The sequence below is a fragment of the Crotalus tigris genome, unplaced genomic scaffold (genome assembly GCF_016545835.1).
Source record: "Crotalus tigris isolate CLP2741 ecotype Arizona unplaced genomic scaffold, ASM1654583v1 scf7180000024304.1987388, whole genome shotgun sequence".
In the NCBI taxonomy this organism is placed as follows: Eukaryota; Metazoa; Chordata; class Lepidosauria; order Squamata; family Viperidae; genus Crotalus; species Crotalus tigris.
Window position 1 is genome coordinate 396,216 of NW_024100476.1, and position 21,337 is coordinate 417,552.

The 21,337-nt window shown below is 40.8% G+C and overlaps 1 protein-coding gene across 3 annotated transcripts in view; it reads right to left on the bottom strand.

Moving 5' to 3' along the window:
- Positions 1–21,337, bottom strand: part of ASCC1 (activating signal cointegrator 1 complex subunit 1) — a 110,609-nt gene that overhangs the window by 47,466 nt on the left and 41,806 nt on the right. For all 3 annotated transcript variants that reach the window (XM_039324662.1, XM_039324661.1, XM_039324663.1), the window contains exons 7-9: positions 15,091–15,210; positions 6,698–6,822; positions 1,789–1,865 (exon numbers count right to left, since the gene is read on the bottom strand). In XM_039324662.1, coding sequence (XP_039180596.1) covers positions 1,789–1,865; positions 6,698–6,822; positions 15,091–15,210 — 322 coding nt within the window. The remainder of the gene's footprint in view (positions 1–1,788; positions 1,866–6,697; positions 6,823–15,090; positions 15,211–21,337) is intronic.

Consider the following 21,337-nt stretch of genomic DNA (forward strand, 5'->3'; position numbering starts at 1 on the left):
GGCTTTTTTTTTTTTTTAGCCCACCTGATCATTTTAACTGCCTTTGACTTTGTCCTTTCTAGCTCTACTATACCCTTTTTCTACTATGGTGGCTAGAATTGTACACAGTTCTCCTGACATGTAAACACCCCAGATTTGTAGAATAATATCAGTGCTTTCTTGATGATACTTAACATGACTCTTTGCTCTCTCACAGTTCACAAATGAACTATTTACTCTAAATCTAATATCTTTTTTTCTGATTAGTCACAGGAAAAGTTCATACCACACTAAGGCGTACTGGAAACTGGAATTTTTGTCCAAAGTGCACCTATTTGATCTGGTTTTGGTATTTGATTGACCGATCATCTGGTTTAAAGAGATCATTCCAAAGCTCTTCCTAGTCACTTTTGTTTTCTACCATTCTCATTTGCAAATTTGGTCAGTTCACCGTTTGTTCCTAAATCCACACTATTTACGGACAAATGAAAAAGCACTTCTTCCAAAACAGATTCTTGAGGAACTCTTATTTTTACTTCCATCTACTCAGAATATTGCCCTTTTATTCCTGTTGAGTTTTGACCCACTTAACTGTTCATAAAAGAATAGGTGCTCTTATATCATGACCAGTATATTTACTTTGGTGAGACAACGGTTTGGATATATTTATGAAGATACAGGATCAATTACTTTTATATTCAGTGTATCGTTAAATTAACACATGCATTGCAACCCTATTTATAAAGCTTTAGTAACTATTTATGACTGTAAGTATTAGGCCATCTGCAATTATTCTAGATTTCAGATGAAGAATATTTATGCAATAATGAGGTTCTGGATATAATTAAACTAACCATAACTACCATATTTTCTGGTGTATAAGACGACTTTCTAAAGCATGCAAATCGGCTCCAAAGTCGGAGGTCGTCTTATACGCCGAGTCATCTTATATGCCGGAAAATATGGTAAACTGTCAGGCACAAGAAGCCAGGAGCCAGGATAGAGTTCAAAAGCACTGCAAATTTATTCCATGTAACCTATACACAAGAATCGGACCTACTAAGGGTCCATGCAAATTAGCGCTGGATAAGAATCAGGGGACTTCAAGGGAAGCTGGAATTAGGTCTTTTTCAGGGGCACAGGGATTCCAGACTGATGGTGCGTTTGACCCCACCCTTGGGCTTAGCTTGGTCATTTCCTACATCAATTAGAACCAGTTTGGTCTAGTGGTTAAGGCATCAAGCTAGAAACCAGGAGGCTGTGAATTCTAGTTCCACCATAGGCATGAAAGCCAGCTGGGTGACTTTGGGCCAGTTCATCTCTCTCAGTCCCACAGGCAGAAGTACAGTTATGTATATTTGCCACCTTATTTATAAAAAACAATAAAGGTGCAATAAAAATAATAAATCAATAAATGGACAAAGTGTAAGACTTCAGTCTTTCTCTTTCACTTGTCTTCCTATTTTGGGATAAACAGGGCACAAATCCCTCCAGGTCTCCATCAGATTAAAAGTTCCACTGAGAAAATATACTTTTTTGTTGTCGTTCATTTGATTTTTGCCTACACATAAATGGATACAGGAACAACAGTCTGAAAATTATATTAGAGAGCCATACTAGAGTCCTTTTCTAGTTTTTCTTTTTGTGTGTGTGTGTGTGTTTGTTGGAAATCCCACCAATATTTTACATTCAAACTCTCTTGTCTTTCTTGCATTGGAACACCATCTGCAACATATAATTCTGTTGAAGCTTGAGTTTTTAAAAAAGTCTACTAACATAAGATAAATCAGGATGCAATTTTATACTGACCTTCAAAATTGTTCGGCCATCAAATGACTCCCTTTCTTTGAATGGTCTGCCCATGGCCCGGTTATTTGGTTCTTCAGCTGCAAAATAAATGGGATTTCAAATCAAACCAAGTCAATTCCCGTCCCCATAAGTGTGTGTGTGTGTGTGTGTGTGTGTGTGTGTGTGTGTGTGTGTGTGTATTTAAATGCGTAGAGATTATTCTGAATTGTTTTCATCCATTTACCATAACAGCATTTTAAACAAGACAGAAATTTTTCCACAAGTACATTGTCAGAATGCTTAGATTCATCAATATTGTCTTGAGGATTATTTAAGGCTGATAGCTTAGTGCACAGGTCGGCAACCTGCGGCTCCGGAGCCGCATGCGGCTCTTTGAGCCTTCCCCTGTGGCTCCCAGCCTCCTCTGCCTTTGCAGAGAGAGACAGAGACAGAGAGAGTCCATTGCGCTTCCCTGCTTCTCTCTCTCTCTCTCTGTGTGTGTTTTGTGTGTGTGTGTGTGTGTGTGTGTGTGTGTGTGTGTGTGTGTAAAAGAGAGTGCACTCACATTGTTCTCCGAGGAGCTGAAAAGCTTTCTGGGCGGAGCTCCTCCCTTTGCTGCGTCTCTGCAGGAAACAGGAAGAGCAGGAGAGAGCTAGCTAGCCCAGCTAGGCTGACTCAGGAATTCTGGGAGTTGAAGTCCATGAGTCATAAAAGAGACGAGGTTGCCTACCCCTGAGATTGTTGGAGAACAACTTGAAGCTTGCCAGGTGAGCAGCAGATAGGAGGGGGGGGGGAGAAAGAGAGAGAGAGAAAGAGAGAGAGAGATAAAGAAAGAGAGCGGGGGAAGAGGAGTGGCAGACCAAGGGCAGATAGAGAGGGAGGGAGAGAGAGACCCTTTTGACATCCAAAATGAAAATAACACTGCATATATCCTTTTTTTACCTGTGGTGTATGTAATTTTATTCTCTTAAAGCATTCTCTTGGTGATCATTGTTTTAATAGTATGGATATTCCCAAGAGTCATATTTTTACTTTTATTTTTAATGTGTATATGTGTGTGTGTGTGTGTGTGTGTGTGTGTATACACACATATACACATACACACACCTATAATAAAGGTAAAAAAGGATATATGCAGTGTTATCTTCATTTTAGATATCAAAAGGGTTTTGCGGCTCCCAGTGTTTTGTTTTTGGTGGGAAACGGGTCCAAGTGGCTCTTTGAGTGTTTTGGGTTGCCTACCCCTGGCTTAGTGTAATAGAATCATCCAGGAGAATCCAGAGGTTAAGATTCAGTGCTCTGTCAAAGCATGTCTCTCATCTTGCTTCCCTGTCCAGCCTTCAAGAGTTGATCATTCTGCAGGCTACAAATTTAAAACCCCTGAGAAAACTTGGGTCCTTGGGCCTCTAATCCCTCAAAGCTGCGAGCAAACAAAAGAAGATCAATGACTCCTTAAACCAAGAGTTATTTTTACTCAGCCCGACTGTGGATACTCCTTGCTAGGGTATCATTACCGGTTTTATCTTTAGAATCACAGGTTTTCTGAAACGTACTGAGAACTTCATATTTGCTTTTTGAAAAGCATGTTTCTAGTTGTCTTGATGGAAGGAGTATATTCCACTGTGCAGCAAATGTTCATAAACGGAAACGTTACATACAGTTTAATAGTCAGGGGTTTAGTTCTTCAGCTCACGTTTTTGCTCCTTTGGCTACTATTTTGACTACCGATAGTCCTTGACTTATCATTCATTTAGTAACTATTCAAAGTTACAACAGCACTGAAAAAAGTGACTTATGACTGGTCCTCACAAACTGTTGTTGCATCCCCACAATCATGGGATAAAAATCCAGGCTCTTGGCAACCATCCAACAGTTGCAACGCTGGCAGCGTCATGTGATTGCCATTTGGGATCTTTGCAACTGGCTTCTGACAAGTCAGGTCAATGGAGAAGCTGGATTGGCTTAATGCCCACATGGATCACTTAACTGCAGAGTTTTGCTTAACAACGATGGCAAAAAGGTTGTAATATCCAATGCAATTCACTTGACAACTAACTTGCGTAGCAACAGAAAATCTGATCCTAATCGTTGTATGTCGAGGTCTACCTATATACTGATGGTTTTGGCCCTAATCTCCAAAAGATCTCATTTAAGTTTACTTGAAGGACAATCTTCCTCTCACGGCTTCTGCCTGTCGTATAAGCATGTTCTGGGTCCATCTATAAAAGTGACAACTTAGAGCAGAGGTCTTCAAACTTGGCAACTTTAAGTCTTATGGACTTCAACTCCCAGAATTCCTCAGCCAGCCCTGGCTGGCTGAGGAATTCTGGAAGTTGAAGTCCACAAGTCTTAAAGTTGCCAAGTTTGAAGACCTTTGTCTTAGAGCTTCCAGAAGGTGTGCCTTCTCAGCTGCAGTGCCTTGCCCCAGCACTGTCCCTGATGGACCCACCTTGCTTTCTTTCAAATGGAAACCTGTTGTTTCCCCCAGGTCTTGAGCTAGTCCAGGGCATGCATCCACTATGGGATACATCTGGTGTATTTATAACATATGTTTGTTCTCTCTGTTACAGTAATCTTTTAATCTTGGTTTCTTAACACGTTGTACAGTGCTGTTGCTAACTTTCCACATTACCAAAGCCAGTGATGAATTGGGGGGGGGCATAGAAATCCAATGTACAGATACAAAATAAATGCATCCACTTTTTAATTTTTAATACACACACACACACACACACACACACACACACAAACAAACCCACACACAGGATATTATATAAAGGCTAAAAAGGCACACTGGAAAGAGATCAACAAGCTTGTACATCATTCTACTTTTGTCACTCTTTGAAAATCCGAACATGAGTGTGAAAAGTAAAATGAGATCAATAATCTTTGTTGTATAGGCAGGATAGGTAAAATTGGGGCGACATAATAACCTTTTCCATTTTATTTGCAAGGCCCCGTTTCAACAGACCGCTCCTATATCTGCTGTTGTACTCCATGATCTTATCTATAGTCCAATGATGGCGAACCTTTTAGAGACCGAGTGCCCAAACCGCAACCCAAAACCCACTTATTTATCGCCGGGTGCCAGGTGGGCGTGGCCCACTGGGTGGGCATGGCTGTGGTGGTCATGGCAGACTGGGTGGGTGTGGCCAAGGTGGGCGTGATCACCTCAATGTTGCTCGTGGGGAGGGATGCCTGTGGGAGGCGTCCCTCCCCACAAGGGGGAGATCTAGGGGGTCTCTGGCAGGTGGGGCGGTGGGCAGGAGGCTCGTCCTGTGGGGTGAGGCGAGGCAGGGTGGGAGTGCCATTGTCACAGGGCAAGGCGAGGCAGGGGCCGGGGTGGCTGCTGCCTGATACCATCAGCCCCCCCACACAGAGGCTAGCGAGCGCATGGATGCTGGGATGCATCCGGCCATGTGGACTTGTCCCTCTTCAACCAGCTGCCCGCTAACTCTCTGAGGCCATGTGGGACCTCAGAGAGTTAGCAGGCAGCTGGTTGAAGAGGGACAGGTTGCCATCTCTGGGGCATGGCGCGCATGCCCACAGAGAGGGCTCTGAGTGCCGCCTCTGGCACCCATGCCATAGGTCCGCCACCACTGCTATAGGCATATATAGGGCTGTGTAGTTTTGTACTGTATACAAACACACATACACACACACACATATCTTAAATTCAAGGTAGTTATATTTACAAATACATATGGTAAATAGATCATTTATTGACCATAGCTTGATGTGCACCAGTTTGCCTTAAGCCCTGCATTGGAATTAATGGTAGCTATTTTTAGAATACAAACAAGATTCATTCATCATATTCTGCTTACTAAATAAGCTTTTCAAAACAGCTTTCAAAAGTAAAACGAAACTGCAGCTCAATAATACTAAGCACATTTAAATGGAAAAGCAGACTCGGTATACTCAATGGTAATCCTAAATCCTAGCCACGTTTATCAAATCTATCTTTTAAAAGACAGGAGACAACCTTGATTGAAAAGCAATACAAAATCATAGCTTCTCTCAGACATGAGAGCGTAAGGAAGGAATCAAACACCTGCTGGATATAAAAGGTGCGTTGAACACTTTAATGAAGGATTCTTCCTTTCCTATTTCAGTTGAGTGCAACCTTAACAAAGGGATCCCTTCTTAAGCAGGGAATGAACTCACTGTCTCCAGCCTAAAGGTCCTGAAAAAAAAGGATAATGTTTTATCCCAGCCTATAGCTGGGATAAAGGCACAAGGACCAAACCCCTGTTGATAAAATAGGCTGGAGACTTAAAACAAAACAAACCCCTTTTAATATGGGTGACAAAGCTGCCAAATAGTCCAGAAACAAAAGCAGCCAAACTCAATCCAAATGAAGGAAATAGTCCACATGAAACACGATGCAAACAGAAGAGTAGTCACAGGCAAGACGAACAGAACAGGATCCCATGAAGTACTTTGCAAGCGGTTGCCTTCAGCAACCAGCACCGCCCACACCTCCTCTTTTTATACAGCAGTCCCAAGGCGTTGCCTCTCAGTGCCTTCTCCTTTTTCCCTGGAGTTTTCGCATTGACTGCTGCTGATTTACTCTTGCTAATTGTCGGCGTATGCGAGCATCAATTAGCATGTCCATCAAGTGTGAGTCCTCCGAGTCTGACTCATTCTCCTCACACAGCTCAGCTTCATCAGGAACAGGACTGGAGGGCCCAGGCTCTGTATCAAACTGTGAGTCCTGTAATGCACCAGAGCCTCCCTCTGCCCCTGATGGCCCTTCAAATGCCTCCTCCACCTCCTCCTCAGATTCCTCAGACTCAGCTGTTGGGAACACAGGCTGGCACGGAATCACGACAGATAAATTAGCAATAGCGAACCTGAAGACCATTATAGCAAATGTGGGGATCAAAGCTGCAGTTACATTTCTGAAAAGACCTTAATAGAGGCTCACCACTAGGATCACTCCGAAAGACCGTGTTCATAACAGTGGCATGGAGCTTCACTCTATCCCATTCTTTCCTCATCAGCCCAGAGGTCACAAACTGATCCACCAGCCTATCTGCTACGAGCTGAAGCCTAGAGAAGAGAGAAGGAAGGAGAAAAAAAAGGCAAGGTGAGGCATTTTTAGTACTTGTATAGGTAGTCCTCAGCTTACCACAACTGAGCCCAAAATTTCCATTGTTGAGTTTTGCCCCATTTTACGAACTTTTTCCCACAGGTTGTTAAGCGAATCGCCTCAGTTTTTAAATTAGTAACATGGTGATTAATCTGGCTTCCCCATTGACTATGCTTGACAGAAGGTCGCAAAAGGCGTCACAGGACCTTGGGACACAGCAAGGATCATAAATATGAACCGGTTGCCCAGCATCTGAATTTTGATCACATGATGATGATGGGAATGCTGCAAAGGTCGTAACTGTGAAAAACGGTCATACGTCACATTTTTCAATGCCATTGTAACTGTGAACTGTTGTTGAGTCGAGGATTACCTGTATTCATGGAATAGATCAGACATGTCAAACACAAGGCCCGGGGGCTGGATGCAACCCGCAAAGTGGTTTCACGTGGCCCGCAAAGCCATCCTGGAAACAGTAAGGGAACAGCCTCCACTGCCTTGGCCATGGCCCAGGCCAGCCGGGAGCTAATGTACAATTTTATGGTGGCCATTATGCTGAAACGCATTCAGTCTTAGCTCCACAAGGCCATCTGGAAATAGCGAGGAACCAGGAGAACCTTGAATAGCAGCCTTGAGGAAGTGGGGCTGGGCTTGGTGCTACGGGTGCTCAAGGGCCAGGCCGAGCATTTGACCTCTGCTGCCCAGGGCTCTGGGCAGCCCGCACCACCATCCAGCCCCCTCCGCATGGCCTGAGAGGAACAGTGAGGCTCCTCCAGTGGACCATGCCTTGGCACTTGCCCCGGTCCCACCCCCTTCTGCCAGAGACCCTCAGATCTGTCCCACTCCTGCCCAGGCCCCCAGAGGCACCACTGACGCGAACGATGTAGAGCTGGCCACGCCCACCCAGTAGACCACACCCAGTCCATCCACACCCACCCAGTAGGCCACACCCACCCTGGCCACACCCACCCAGCCCCTGAGGGCAACTGCAATGCTGATGCGGCCCTCAATGAAATTGAGTTTGACACCCCTGGAATAGATAGTTGAGAGAAGAAATCCAAATTCTTTGGAGAACAATTAAAACAATTGTTACCAAACCGTTGTTCTCAAGACAACAAGTACAGTACACGTGGTCCTCAACTTATAACAGTTCATTCAGCGACTGTTCAAAGTTACAACAGCACTGGAAAAAAATGGACTTATAGCCATTTTTTCATATTTACAACCATTGCAGCATCCCCATGGTCACGTGATCAAAATTCTGCCTTGGTCTCACTTAGCAACAGAAATGTTGGGCTCAACTGTGGTTGTAAGCTGAGGACCACCTTATATCGTTGGGGGAAGATTGTCACTGGAGAAAAACTGGAAGAAATCCAAAGGACTAGAAACCCATTTCAACTGCTGAGCTTAGAATGCGAGCAACCTAGATAGCACATCCTTCACGGAAGTGGAACAAAACTGCATTCCGTGAAGAAAGAGGAGGCTGGGGCAGGGGGAAAACCGCTCTGATAGGACGCTAAAAATAGTTTGACATACAATTTTACTCTGTGGAAAGCAAGAACTTGATAAAAATGCCTGTCTGACATAAGAAAAAGGCCTCCGAATAACAAGTTCTTTTTTTATCTACAGGGATGTTTCAGATTAGTCATCCCTAACAAGACAAGGTTGATGACATATGGAGTTGGGTAGCGCTGATGCTCTGCTTAGCCTTGACAACTTGGTAATTTCTCCTACTTTGATCTTATAGTGCTGCTGTTACCAAAACCATGCAGAACAGATAAATTTTATTCAGATACATTAACTCCACACTGGCATTAAGGGGCTCTTGACTAGGCTTTATGGTGTGGTCTTGCTTCAAAAGGAGTCCCTGCGGATTTTGCTCCGTTAGTTATTGTCAACTCTAGGGAGTGGTTCTCCGTTTCAAGGCCATGGAGCCAGCTCTGCCCAAAGGCATTTCTGCGGTCATGTGGCAAGCATGGCGTCACGGAGCAGCGCAGTAGCTCAGCAGTTGACACTGGGCTTGTCGACTGGAAAGCCGGCAGCCCGGGTTCGAGACCTGAGCACCATACGACGCGGTGAGCTCCCGTCCTCACCCCAGCTCCTGCCAACCCGACAGTTCGAAAGCATGCAAATGTGAGTAGATGAATAGGTACCACTTTGGTGGGAAGGTAACAGCTTGTTTCAAAAAACCCTCTTGGAAATCCATTTCATGGCAGTATCCATAGCAATTTTTCCCACATTTTCCCATTATTTTTCTTTTTTAAATTGGACAGTATCTTTTAGGGCAGTGTTTCCCAAACTTGACAATTTTAAGGCATGTGGACTTCAACTCCCAGAATTCCACAGCCAGCAATGCTGGCTGTGGAATTCTGGGAGTTGAAATCCACATGCCTTAAAATTGTCAAGTTTGGGAAACACTGTTTAGGGAGAAAAAGGTGGCATGGTTACATTAAAATATGAAGATCCTACTATCGTCAAGTAGGATAGAGAAAAATTGACCCTAATTCCTTGTCTGTTTAGAAAGAGCAACTCCTTTTAATCTTCTAAAACCCCAAAGTTGCTGCTGTGAGTTTTTGTTATTGCCTTCGGATAGTCGTTTACTAAAAAAAAGAAGTTTAAAGATGGTATGGTCAGATTACCAGGTTAAAAAAGATTCTATTAATGCAAAACAAGATTGAAATAAATGGATAAGGAAAAATTGGCTTGCTTTGTAGATTGAAATAAACGGATAAGAAAAAAATTGGCTTGCTTTGTAGATTGAAATAAATGGATAAGGAAAAATTGGCTTGCTAAATTATTGTTATAAATAATGCACGTAGGATAAAGAGTTTGCACCCTGGGCAGAACTGTACTAATCCCTATTTAAGGTAAAACATTTATTACTACTCTTCTTAAAGCTCTGTGGAATTTTCTATCCAATATCTTCTACACCAAAGTGGAATGATTTCTTTTTAACCCAATCTTCACCACAGTTTACTATATTTTCTAAAGCCCCTGAAGGCAGGACAAGTAGCAATGGATGGAAACTAATCAAGGTGAAAAGCAACCTAGAACTAAGGACAAATTTCCTGACAGTGAGAACAATTAATTAGCAGAATGAGTTGCCTCCAGAAATTGTGGGTGCTCCAAAATTAAGTTTTTTTAAGAAGAGACTGAAGAACCATTTGTCTGTAATGGTATAGGGTTCCTGCCTGAGCAGGAAGTTGGACTAGAAGACCTCCAAGGTTCCTTCCGACTCTGTTTGTCTGTTAAGTCTGGAGTTTGTTTGTTTATACAAATTCTTGTCGGGGGCGGGGTCGGCTTCTTCACAGGAACAACTGATAAATGTTCAAAAAGGCTTAGTTGGTTTGTTGACTAATACACCAGAAATTCTCTTGCACTGTTTCCTCAAAACTCTGCTCCAGCTACCTAAATAGACTTCACTATCTTCGGACAGACTTCCCTCGGGTCTCCTGAATCCAACCGTGGAAATATCCAGAATGTTTTTTTCCTACTAGTTTTCTAAAAACTGGGCTCTACGAAAGCAAAGACAGACTTCCCAGGTGGATTAAAAATTGTCAGAAGGCTCAAACTTGATCATTGGCAACCTATCACATGCATGATTTATTGGTGGATCCTTGGAGGGAAGGATGTGCCAGTAAGGTTTTAAATTATCCTTCCTGTGCTTTATTTTCCTGAGACAAGTTTCCATTAGAGGAAGACAACAGACGTTTGTTCTTCTGAATATATATGGTAGAATAAGTAGAATGCTTAATATATCCTGCCTTTAGCACAGTCTCTCTCATGATGACTGACTTCTGCTCCCAACATTATAACATCTGTCTGCTGACTTGGCCTTTGACACAACCTGGAGCGCAAAGAGTCTCCACTGTGTAACAAATATTACCTCCATAAATGATAAACAAAACTGAGAGTGCCACAAGCTATGCATTATTTTTTGAAATGTCTGCGTTAGAAGCAGTCTACAATGAAGCACCATTAACACAGTTAATTGAATAAGCTTATTTTCTGAGCACTAGCAAAGATAAGTCCCAACCAACAGTAGTAAGTAATGCTTGGACAAGTGTAGAGAGCAACAGAGATGACTTTGACAGAAATGTGCAAGGAATATTACCTAGACACAGAGTCTGAAATACTATTAATTCTGGGGAAGGAGATCAAGCAAGATGTCTGTGGAAATGGTCAGTCATCCAGGTCATAGTCTCAAAGGTGTTTTTTCAAAAGGCAATTGGATTGTTGTTTTCCTTGAAGAAGAACAACCCGTTTTGCTTCTCATCCACGAAGCTTCATCAGTTGTGATGGTGGGGAGATGTAAGGATAAATACTGATAGGTACTGTACCTGTAGGATAAGTACTGTACTATCCTTCCATCCCCTCACCATCAGAACTGATGAAGCTTCTTCTTCTTCCTCAAGGAAAAAAACAGCCCAGTTGCCTTTTGAAAAAGCACCTTTGAGATAGATCAAACAGATGTATCCCTAATTCACTGAACTATAAAAAGGAGCTTTTTGTTTTTTGATTCTGTTATTATAATCTATCCCAATAAAATATAATTCTGGTCTTGCTGTGGAGCTAATTTTCTACTCTATTCAAAGCACAATTGGAAGAATGTTCATAAACTCTTCTCACAATTTTACCTTTGCCCTGATGTCCAGAGTAGGAACTGACTATTATGTACAGGGGATGCCATCTACTTCCCATGTCTAAAATTATTCACCTCCTTAAAGTTTTGCACAAAGGAAACTGACAAGATGCAAGCATCACTCCCAACTTAAAGCATATGATTTAAGTGGAGTCCTGGCCAAAGAAGTGGAATCACAAATTAATTTATGGAAAGTATCAACTTGTTTGGTCCAAGAACTATAATCAGTCCTTATTTTTATGTATGGTTTGACAAAATATGTAGGTTTTGTATTTTAAAGATTTTTCAAGACGATGCCAATTCTGATGTCAGCTGTTTGTTTTTTTAAAGTCAAACTGTATTGATTTCAGCAAAGCTAAGATCTGGTTAATTCTTTTATGGGAATATATCAGGAAACTCTAGACTGGGATGTCAAAATAATGTGACAAACTATTTCTATACTGTTTACAAGAAAGCAACATAGAGGCCTTCATGAAGTCCCAGCAGTTGAACTTGAGTTGAGTAAGACTTTACTGATTTAAGAGTCGCATTAAGGAATCAGGAAGTTTGTAAAGTACTGTAGGCTAGGGAACATTAATTAAAATCTAATAATGTTACCCAATAAAACAAAAGACCATCACATTCATATATATATATATATATGCACCATCTTCTATATTATCTGTGCAGAATCCATTAGGAAGATAATTTGCTGGATAGTTCACACTTTTCGAATTATAGATTTCCACCTTGACTTTTTTGGACTTGCTCAGACATGTTCTTCCCCTCTCGTCACCATTTGCTTGATAATTCTTGATGAGCTAATGGAATAGCCTAATGGCATTGAGTTGACCCTGTGAGCCTGTTGATGGCTCATTCTTAGCTGTTCAATTTCAATCTCCTGTTTTCTGGAGACAGATTGTTGAAATTAGACCTGCCTAATGAAAAGTGGTATGATACCTCAGCAATTAACGAAATATCTCAAATAAAACCATGCTTTATTACGCCATAAAATCGAGGAAATAAAGCAAATTAAATTATAATGAGAGGCCTGCTGGATGGGAATCATTGCACCATAACTTTCCTCATCATCTTTCTTTCTCCCCTTGTTTAATAAAGATCAGAGAAATTTTCCAATAACATCGACGATGGAGAAAAATTGGACTCTTCTGTTTTGTGGAACTGGGTATTTAGGAGAAACAAAAATCAAAAATACATCTACAGTAGTGGCCAGAATTGTGGAAACCTTTTGGGAAAAGTGTATTTTTGAGGTTTGATGGCTAATAACACCACTTTTTTGAGAGTAGTACCATAAAATTATATATCAATGGAAAGATAATTTAATCAAGAATGTAACGCAATGAAGCTTGTTCAATTATCTGTACTGTATTCTATGAAAAGTTATAGCCAAATAAACGGAAAAAGGAAGCACAACTTGCATAAGTTGATATCAGGTAGCTTTCCTTTATCTGATTGTAGCCAATGAGCATGAGTGTTTAGACAGCCAATCAGGTGTCATCTTGTTTTGGCAATGAGCCAATCAGATCACAGTAGGATTCAGTTATTGATGTCATGTATTGAAGCTGAGAGGAGACATTTGTCAGTGTGTTATGTGATCGCTATCAAGTTGGTTGGGTTTTTTGTGTTCTTTCATTTAGTGAGCTTGTAAACGTAATAAAATTAAAGTAATGGTGCAAAGAGTTGACTGGTCTCCCAGAAAGCAATGTAAAATAATATTATTAAGTGAACAAGGCTACAGTTATAAAGAACTTAGAAGACAAATTTGGTGGAAACTTAACCAAAGGTGGCATTTCTACTGTAGACTTTTCCCAAAAGATTTCCACAATTTTGGCCACTACTATAGCTTTCACATTGCCAAAAATAGAATGGGTGAGTTAACTGAACATAGTATAATTACAAGGTAGGAAAAAAGAGGTGATTTTGTAATAATGCGCAGTATTTAAGCCTATGGTTTCAGAAATAAACCACAAAAGACAATCTACTGAGTATGCCTCAGTAAACTAATGCATATACTCTCAGAGTCCAAGCTTTACTTACTCCCTGTTGAAAGACATCTAATGGCAAGGACATCAGTTTTTTAAAAAATGTAAATTCCAACCCTGATTAGAATCTATCTTTTATGAACATCACACAAGTAGCCCAAAGGCAGAAAACTGAAGCAAAGTAAAATATGGTAATTCTCATCTTAACAAAAGTTTAATTTAAAATGATGTACTAAAATCTGATTACATTATTTACTCTGATTTTTTTTTCCTTGGGGGAAATTACAGATACATTGGAAAGAAAAAGCAGAAGGAAGAAAAAAACATTTAGCATACATTTTGAAAAGAAGTAAAAATCGCCCAGATAATACTTTGCATTAGTAAAGAAATAAAAAACATGCAACATAATTTAGCAAAAGAAAGAATATTATGAAGTTGGAAGCTAAGTAATTAAATAGTATCTGGTACAAACAGTGGTTGCAATTACATTCATAGCTAGGAAGAACTGTTCAGCATTTTGATTAGGTATAAATGTCATGATATGTTGGTCATATCTACTTGGTGCCTTCTTCTTCCGGAGAGAATGGCTAAACCAATCATAGAAGCTTCGTGCTCTGCTTATCAAAATATGCAAACTAGGAATCTAATTTTTATTTGCCAGTAATGTCAAAGTCAGAAGGCATTATTTATTGTTAATTTCCATTCCGATTCCTGTCTCTTTTGCAGAGAGAAATTAGAAATCCCTGTTTGTATGTTACAGAAACTTCCCTGTTAGTTGTTTAGCAGAACAAACCAAATAAGAGAGAGGAAGAAGCATAGACCAGAACATTTATGCTTATTGAATAACTGGGTTATTGTCTATGCAAACATGACAAAGCAGAGGTCATTTTTTTCCAGTTAGGCCCAGAAATTAAATCTTATGAGGATGGAAATCTTTTATCATTTTTAAAGTACCAAGTTCCTGGTTTTTAAATCGTTCAGAATAAACAGCAATTAGAACAGAACAGAACAACAAAGTTGGAAGGGACTTTGGAGGTCTTCTAGTCCAACCCCCTGCTCAGGCAGGAAACCCTATACCATTTCAGACAAATGGTTGTCCAATCTCTTAAAAAACTTCCAGTGTTGGAGCAATCGCAACTTCTGGAGGCAAACGGTTCCACTGATTACTTGTTCAAACACTGATTAATTGTTCTGATTAATTGCACAAGTGGAAGATGTCTTACTTCTTTCAATAATATGTATGATCCACTGTGAGCCCAAGGGTAAAAAGTCAGTATCGGCCATTTTTTAGGTAGAGCACAACAGAAGTTTCATCTCTTGGATGCCTGGTGGAAGTTTCCTGACAGATATGATCAAAGTCAGAGGTTGAGAGGATTTTGGAGTACCATTACATCATTTTTACAGTTTCAGATAAAATACTTTTAAGGACTAAAAATGAATATAGAGCAGGGGTGTCAAATTGCCGGCCTGCAGGACGGATGCATCATCGTGAAACCGCACCACCCCCCATTGCCAGCAATAAAAAGTTGCGATACGTCGCAACACGTCATGTGACATTGCGAGTTTGACACCCCTGATATAGAGAAAACCAGGGAAACATTTACCTGTTGGAGCCATCTTTCATTTGGACTTTTGCATATAGAACATCAATCATGGCTGGGTCATCGTTCATGTACTCTATACCTCTCATTACCACAGTTAGAGGTTTGCCTTCAGTAATTGTGCTATTAAAAAAAAGAAGAAGAGGGGGTGAACATACCAAATGGTTCATTCTGGACTTTAGCTAGCAACTACATATTTTGCTACTTCAACTGTGTTAGACATAAGAAGCACCACAAGCCCATTCAATTTAATATGTTTGAATGCTGTTAGTTCCCTATGGATGTTCCCCATTTTCAGTTCCTAAACTTGTCTTTGCTATTTCTGAGTTATTGCCTGTAGTGGTGAGTATTTCTTGTAAGTCACTTTTTTGTCCTTCCATGCCAGCAGATATTCAAAGAGCTCTAATTTATGTACAACACTAGTGATAATAAACAGTAATAACAATTCTTAAGAATTACTATGATCCTTTAACATGTATTCAAGGGCTGCTGTAGTCATATTCATGAAGTGTATCACATTTAATTTAATTTATTTCTTTGGCACGGTGACCTTTGGCATGCCACTCAAATGCCACTGCAATCTTTTACCTAGACTATAATTATAGCTTTAAATTTGTCCCTTCAGCATTTACAGGTTGTAAGAAGAAAAATGGAATTCTGTTGTTATTATATAGGTTATAAACCTTCCAGAGAGCTACTGCATCGGTTTTAAACACTGCACAGCATTAATATTAAGAAATGTTAAATAATACAAGGAATTATACTATCTTTCATATAAAACTGAAAGGCCAACATTTTCTAATATTAAAAGCTGAGGTTTTTATCCATGTGCAGTTCTACAGATAGCGAAATTCACACAGCTAGACCCTTACAATTTATTTTCCTTTAGCAATAATGGCAATAATGGTTTTTTCAGTACTGCAGACGTAATTGTCCTTGTGGCTGTGGTTGCTCTGCATTATAACTATATCATCTCCCCACCTGTAAAGAGCTAGTGTTCAAATGATAGGGGGGGGGTATCCTGTCTTGGCAGAGTGAAGTCAAAGGGGCAGGGACTAGAGCAGCGGGTCCCAACCTTTGTGGCTTGATGGTTCAGCTTGGGGGGGGGAGGGAAACTGGGCCATGCAAGCTGCCAGCCGGTGCACATGCGTGTGAGTGCTGGTTCACCTCTCACACGAGTGGAGCTGCACGTGCTAGCCTGACTCTCACATGGCCTGGTTCCGAACAGGCCACAGCCCGATACTGGGCCACGGCCTCGGGGTTGGAGACCTCTGGACTAAAGGAGAGTTGGATCCCTGATTTTTGAAAACCCATAATTAAGAGAATTGGTGTAATAAAAGGGATTGCAGTTGTCAAACTTTGCTGTGTAATACTGTACTTGTGTTTTATTTATTTCCTCTCTTTCACTATTTTGTTATATGAGTGTGAAAAGCGTGTGATACAACTGAGTTGAGAAAAGGGTAAAGATGTTATTGTACTGGTGGTAAAGATGGTAACGGTTTGGGAGAACTGAATATTGAAAGAATAGAGAATATATGGCTAGCAGCTATTATTCTCTCTGGTTTCTCATGGGGGGGGGGAGAGATTTGTTGCAAGCTATAGAATACCATCCTACTTAGCAGAGCACCCTCCAGAGAGTCAAACTGAAGACTTTTACATGGTGTTGAGTCAACAGCCTATCTAAGCAAGCTGGCTTTTAAAATGATATTGGAGAACTTTGATATAGTCGTCATCAATTCATACTAAGAGTATGCTAGAACAGAGGTCCCCAACCTTTTGGGCACTAGGGACCGGTTCTATGGAGAAATGTTTTTCTGCGGACTGGAGAGTGTGTGCTTTTGTGTGCTGCCCACATCCCACGGATGGGCCTTTGCTTTTTTGTGCGGCTCAGTTGCTGGCATGCCGTGGCCCAGTACTGGTCCACAGACTGGAGGTTGGGGACCCCTGTGCTAGAAGATCTGTCTCAGCGTTTCATAGCCACCACAATAACCCTGAGACCATCTCAAATGGTCACTGGCCATATATCCTAAATTAAATCTTTGGGGAGATGAAGAGCACAAATGGATTAAATGTGGGTAGATGGGTGAGCATTAAAGTTATTCCACTGTCAAAATCATTGCCTCATCTGGTGAAATTTGGTCTCAGTTTCTATCCTCTCCATTAAGATCAGCCTGTCTCTGGGGATTATGAAATATAACAGGCTGTTGAATAATCCATGGGAATTTATAGGAGCAAAGTCAGTAAATTTTTCAATGAGTCTTCACCTCTACTGACCTATACATTTACTAAGGCCATCAGACAGGTCTGGCTGCTTGCGGGTTCAGCTTGCTTTATTATCATCTCGTGGTTATTCACAAAAAAACTCCTTTATGGCTGCATCTATCCTCTGGAATGTTCTTCCCGAAGGAGGCACTTACTGTTAAATCTTTTCAGCATCTAATAAAGATGCATTTCTTCCCTTAGGCCTTCCTTATCATAATGCTCTTTTTTTCTATTTTTCCTTTTCTTTATATATATATATTTTAAAAACACACACACAAACACACACTCTTACTATTTTAATTCATTGCCATTTGTAATTTTTTATTCTCCTAATTTGCATGTTAGGGTTGAGATTTTTACATAAAATGTGGCATAAAAATCTAATAAATGCATGCTAAATTAAGGTATCATCTCCTGATTTCAATTAGTAACAAATAAACAAGGCTCCCGTGATACCAAAGGGGTGGTGGTGTCATAAGTCTTAATATTTTGGCTGGCCTTAACAAACATATGCAGCAAATTTGTTATTGCTACTAACACTGTCACTATGGATTGTATCTCTGACATTACTCTGAAACTAGGAAGCTGTGAATGGCTCTGTTTAATTTTATGTGTATAATTATTTAGAGTGCCTCTTGTTTAATTAGCGAGGGAAATAATGCAAATACAATATATCAAACACAGGAGCATCAAGGAGTAGACTAATAACTCAGAATTATCAATAAGGATAGAAACCAGCATAATAAGCTCATAAATATCAAATTATGCTTAGCTGTTATAGGGCCCATTTGATGGCTTCAGTGAACGAAGCCATTAGTACCACATTCAACAGGGATGGGGAACTATGGCCCCTTTATGACCTATTGGCTTCAACTCCCAGAATTCCTGGGAATTGATATCCACAGATCATAAAGGGACCATAGTTATGACATTCAGGATAGAATGCTACAGACTTGAGGGGCTTCACGTTATTAATTGTTCTCACTAGTAACCTTAGTGGCTGAGTTGAGATGATGCACTACATTAAGCTACTCCTCGTTTTAACCATGGTTTACTGAATAAGCACCCACTGGAAAAATTGACATATCAGACTAAGCCAATATCCTGCCCTAGATCAGGATTAGAGTTTGGGAATGACAAACATACAGTAATACGTTGCACACTTTAATTTCCATGATGATTATTAGGGGGCAGAGAAACACACAGAGAATTACGCCAGGGATACTGTACCTAGATTGCAGAAACTAGATACTCATTAGATGGCAGCAATGTTACAAAGAACACACTAACTCGTTGCTGCCACCTAGTAGTAATGTGAATTTCTGCAGTCCAGATATGGTGATCCTGGATTAAGTAGTTAGTAAATTGATCCAGAAATCAAAAGTCAAAAGCTAAACTTTAATCTGAACAACTTTTCAAACGGCAAAAGCAAAAGAACAAAACTTGGGGACCAGGCAGAGAAGACTCCACCAAATAATCAAGATCCATGGCATATAAGTAACTAGTTATAAAGAAGAGATATTATTTCTAACAATAAGATAATCTCAGACTTGTTTTATACCTGAGGCTACACCTATCTCATCCACACTTAGCTGCTATTCATTGAGCCTGATCCTTCTGCAAGACCATCCAGGGTTTACTCAGGTAGACTTTCATTTACAGCATGTTCTCCCTTGTCTTATAATAATAATAATAGTAGTAAAGTTGGAAGGGACCTTGGAGGTCATTTAGTCAGGCAGGAAATCCTATACCATTTCAGACAAATGTCTGTCCAGTCTCTTCTTAAAAACCTCCAGTGTTGGAGCATTCACCGCTTCTAGAGGCAGGTTGTTCCACTGGTTAATTGTTCTGTCAGGAAGTTTCTCCTTAGTTCTAGGTTGCTTCTCTCCTTGCTTAGTTTCCATCCGTTGCTTCTTGTCCTATCTTCTGGCGCCTTGGAAAATAGCTTGACTCCCTCTTCTTTGTGGCAGCCCCTGAGATATTGGAACACTGCTATCATGTCCCCCTCGTTCTTCTCTTCATTAAACTAGACATACCCAATTCCAGCAACCTTTCATTATATGCTTTAGCCTCCAGTCCCCTAATCATCTTTGTTGCTCTTCTCTGTACTCTTTCTAGAGTCTCAACATCTTTTTTACATCACGGTGACCAAAACTGGATGCAGTATTCCAAGTGTGGCCTTACCAAGGCATTGTAAAATGGTATTAACACTTCACGTGATCTTGATTCTATCCCTCTGTTAATGCAGCCTAGCATTGTGTTGGCCTTTTTGGCAGCTGCAGCACACTGCTGGCTCATATTTAGGTGATTTTCCACTAGGACTCCGAGGTCCCTCTCACAGTTATTAGTATTGAGCAAGGTACCCCCTATACTATACCTGTGCATTTGGTTTTTCTTGCCTAAATGTAGAACCTTGCTTTTTTCACCATTGAATTTCATTTTGTTAGATAGCGCCCAGTGTTCAAGTCTGTCCAGATCCTTCTGTATCTGAAGCCTGTCTTCTGGAGTGTTGGCTATTCCTGCCAGCTTGGTGTCGTCTGCAAACTTGATGAGTTCCTCATCTATCCCCTCGTCCAAATCATTGATATAGATATTGACGAGTACTCGGCCCCGAACAGAGCCCTGGGGCACCCAACTACACACGTCCCTCCATGTAGATGCGGTTCCATTGAGGACCACACGCTGAGTACGGCCGGTCAGCCAGCTACGGATCCATCTGGTGGTGGTGCTTTCTACCCCACATTTTTCTATCTTGTCAAGTAGTAGGTTGTGAACTACTTTATCAAATGCCTTACTGAAGTCCAAGTAAATTATGTCCACAGCATTCCTCTGATCCACTAATTTTGTCACTTGGTCAAAGAATGCAATAAGGTTTGTCTGGCATGATCTATTTTTGACAAACCCATGTTGGCTTTTAGTAATGACTTTGTTTGCCTCTAGGTGTTTGTTGATTCGTTGTTTGATTATCTTTTCCAGGATCTTCCCAGGTATTGAGGTCAGGATGATAGGTCTGTAATTTCCTGGGTCCATTTTTTTTTCCTTTTTTGTAGATGGGAACTACATCAGCTCTTTTCCAGCCCTCTGGTAGTTCCCCTGTGTTCCAGGATCTTTGAAAAATATAGTTCAGTGGTTCTGAGATCACATCTGCCAGTTCCTTGAGAACTTTGGGGTGTAATCCATCTGGTCCTGGCGATTTGAACTCATCTAGGCTGGACAGGTGCTCACTTACCATTTTTTTGCCTATCTTATAACTTGCGTTTCTATTCTGTTTTTTATGGCACTATTTTCGATAGGTTGGTCTGTTTTTTCCCTTTGTGTAAAGACAGATGCAAAAAAGAAGTTAAATAGTTCTGCTTTCTCCCTGTTGCTTGTCACCTTCTTGCCACTTTCATCCACTAATGGATCACTTTTTTCTTGCTTTTTACATGTTGAAAGAAGCTTTTTTTGTTATCTTTGACTTGGGTCGCAAGCCTTAGTTCATTTTGAGCCTTGGCTTTCTGATACTCAACCAGATATTATTCATAGGCTCACTGCCTGAACAAGTGAATCTAGTTCATCACTGGGACAGGGAGAACAGGTTCAGGCTCATGACCTTAAGGATTTCCCTCCTATCCATTTTTCCAAAACAATCTGGTGAAATAGAGTTGAGAGAAAGTGACATGCCCAGAGTCACCCAGTGAACTTCCATAGCTGAGAGTAGATTTCATGAATGTTGTCCAGTCCCCTTAATCACTATACAGTAAATCCTTGACATACAACAGTTCATTTAGTAACTGTTCAAATGGCACTGAAAAAAGTGACTTACGATCGTTTTTCACATGACTATTGCGGCATCCCCACGGTCACGTGATCAAAATCCAGACTCTTGGCAACTGACTCACATTTATGATGGTTGCAGTGTCCCGGGGTCACGCAATCCCTTTTTGCAACCTTCTGACAAGCAAAGTCAAAGGGGAAGCCAAATTCAATCAACAACCATTTTACTAAC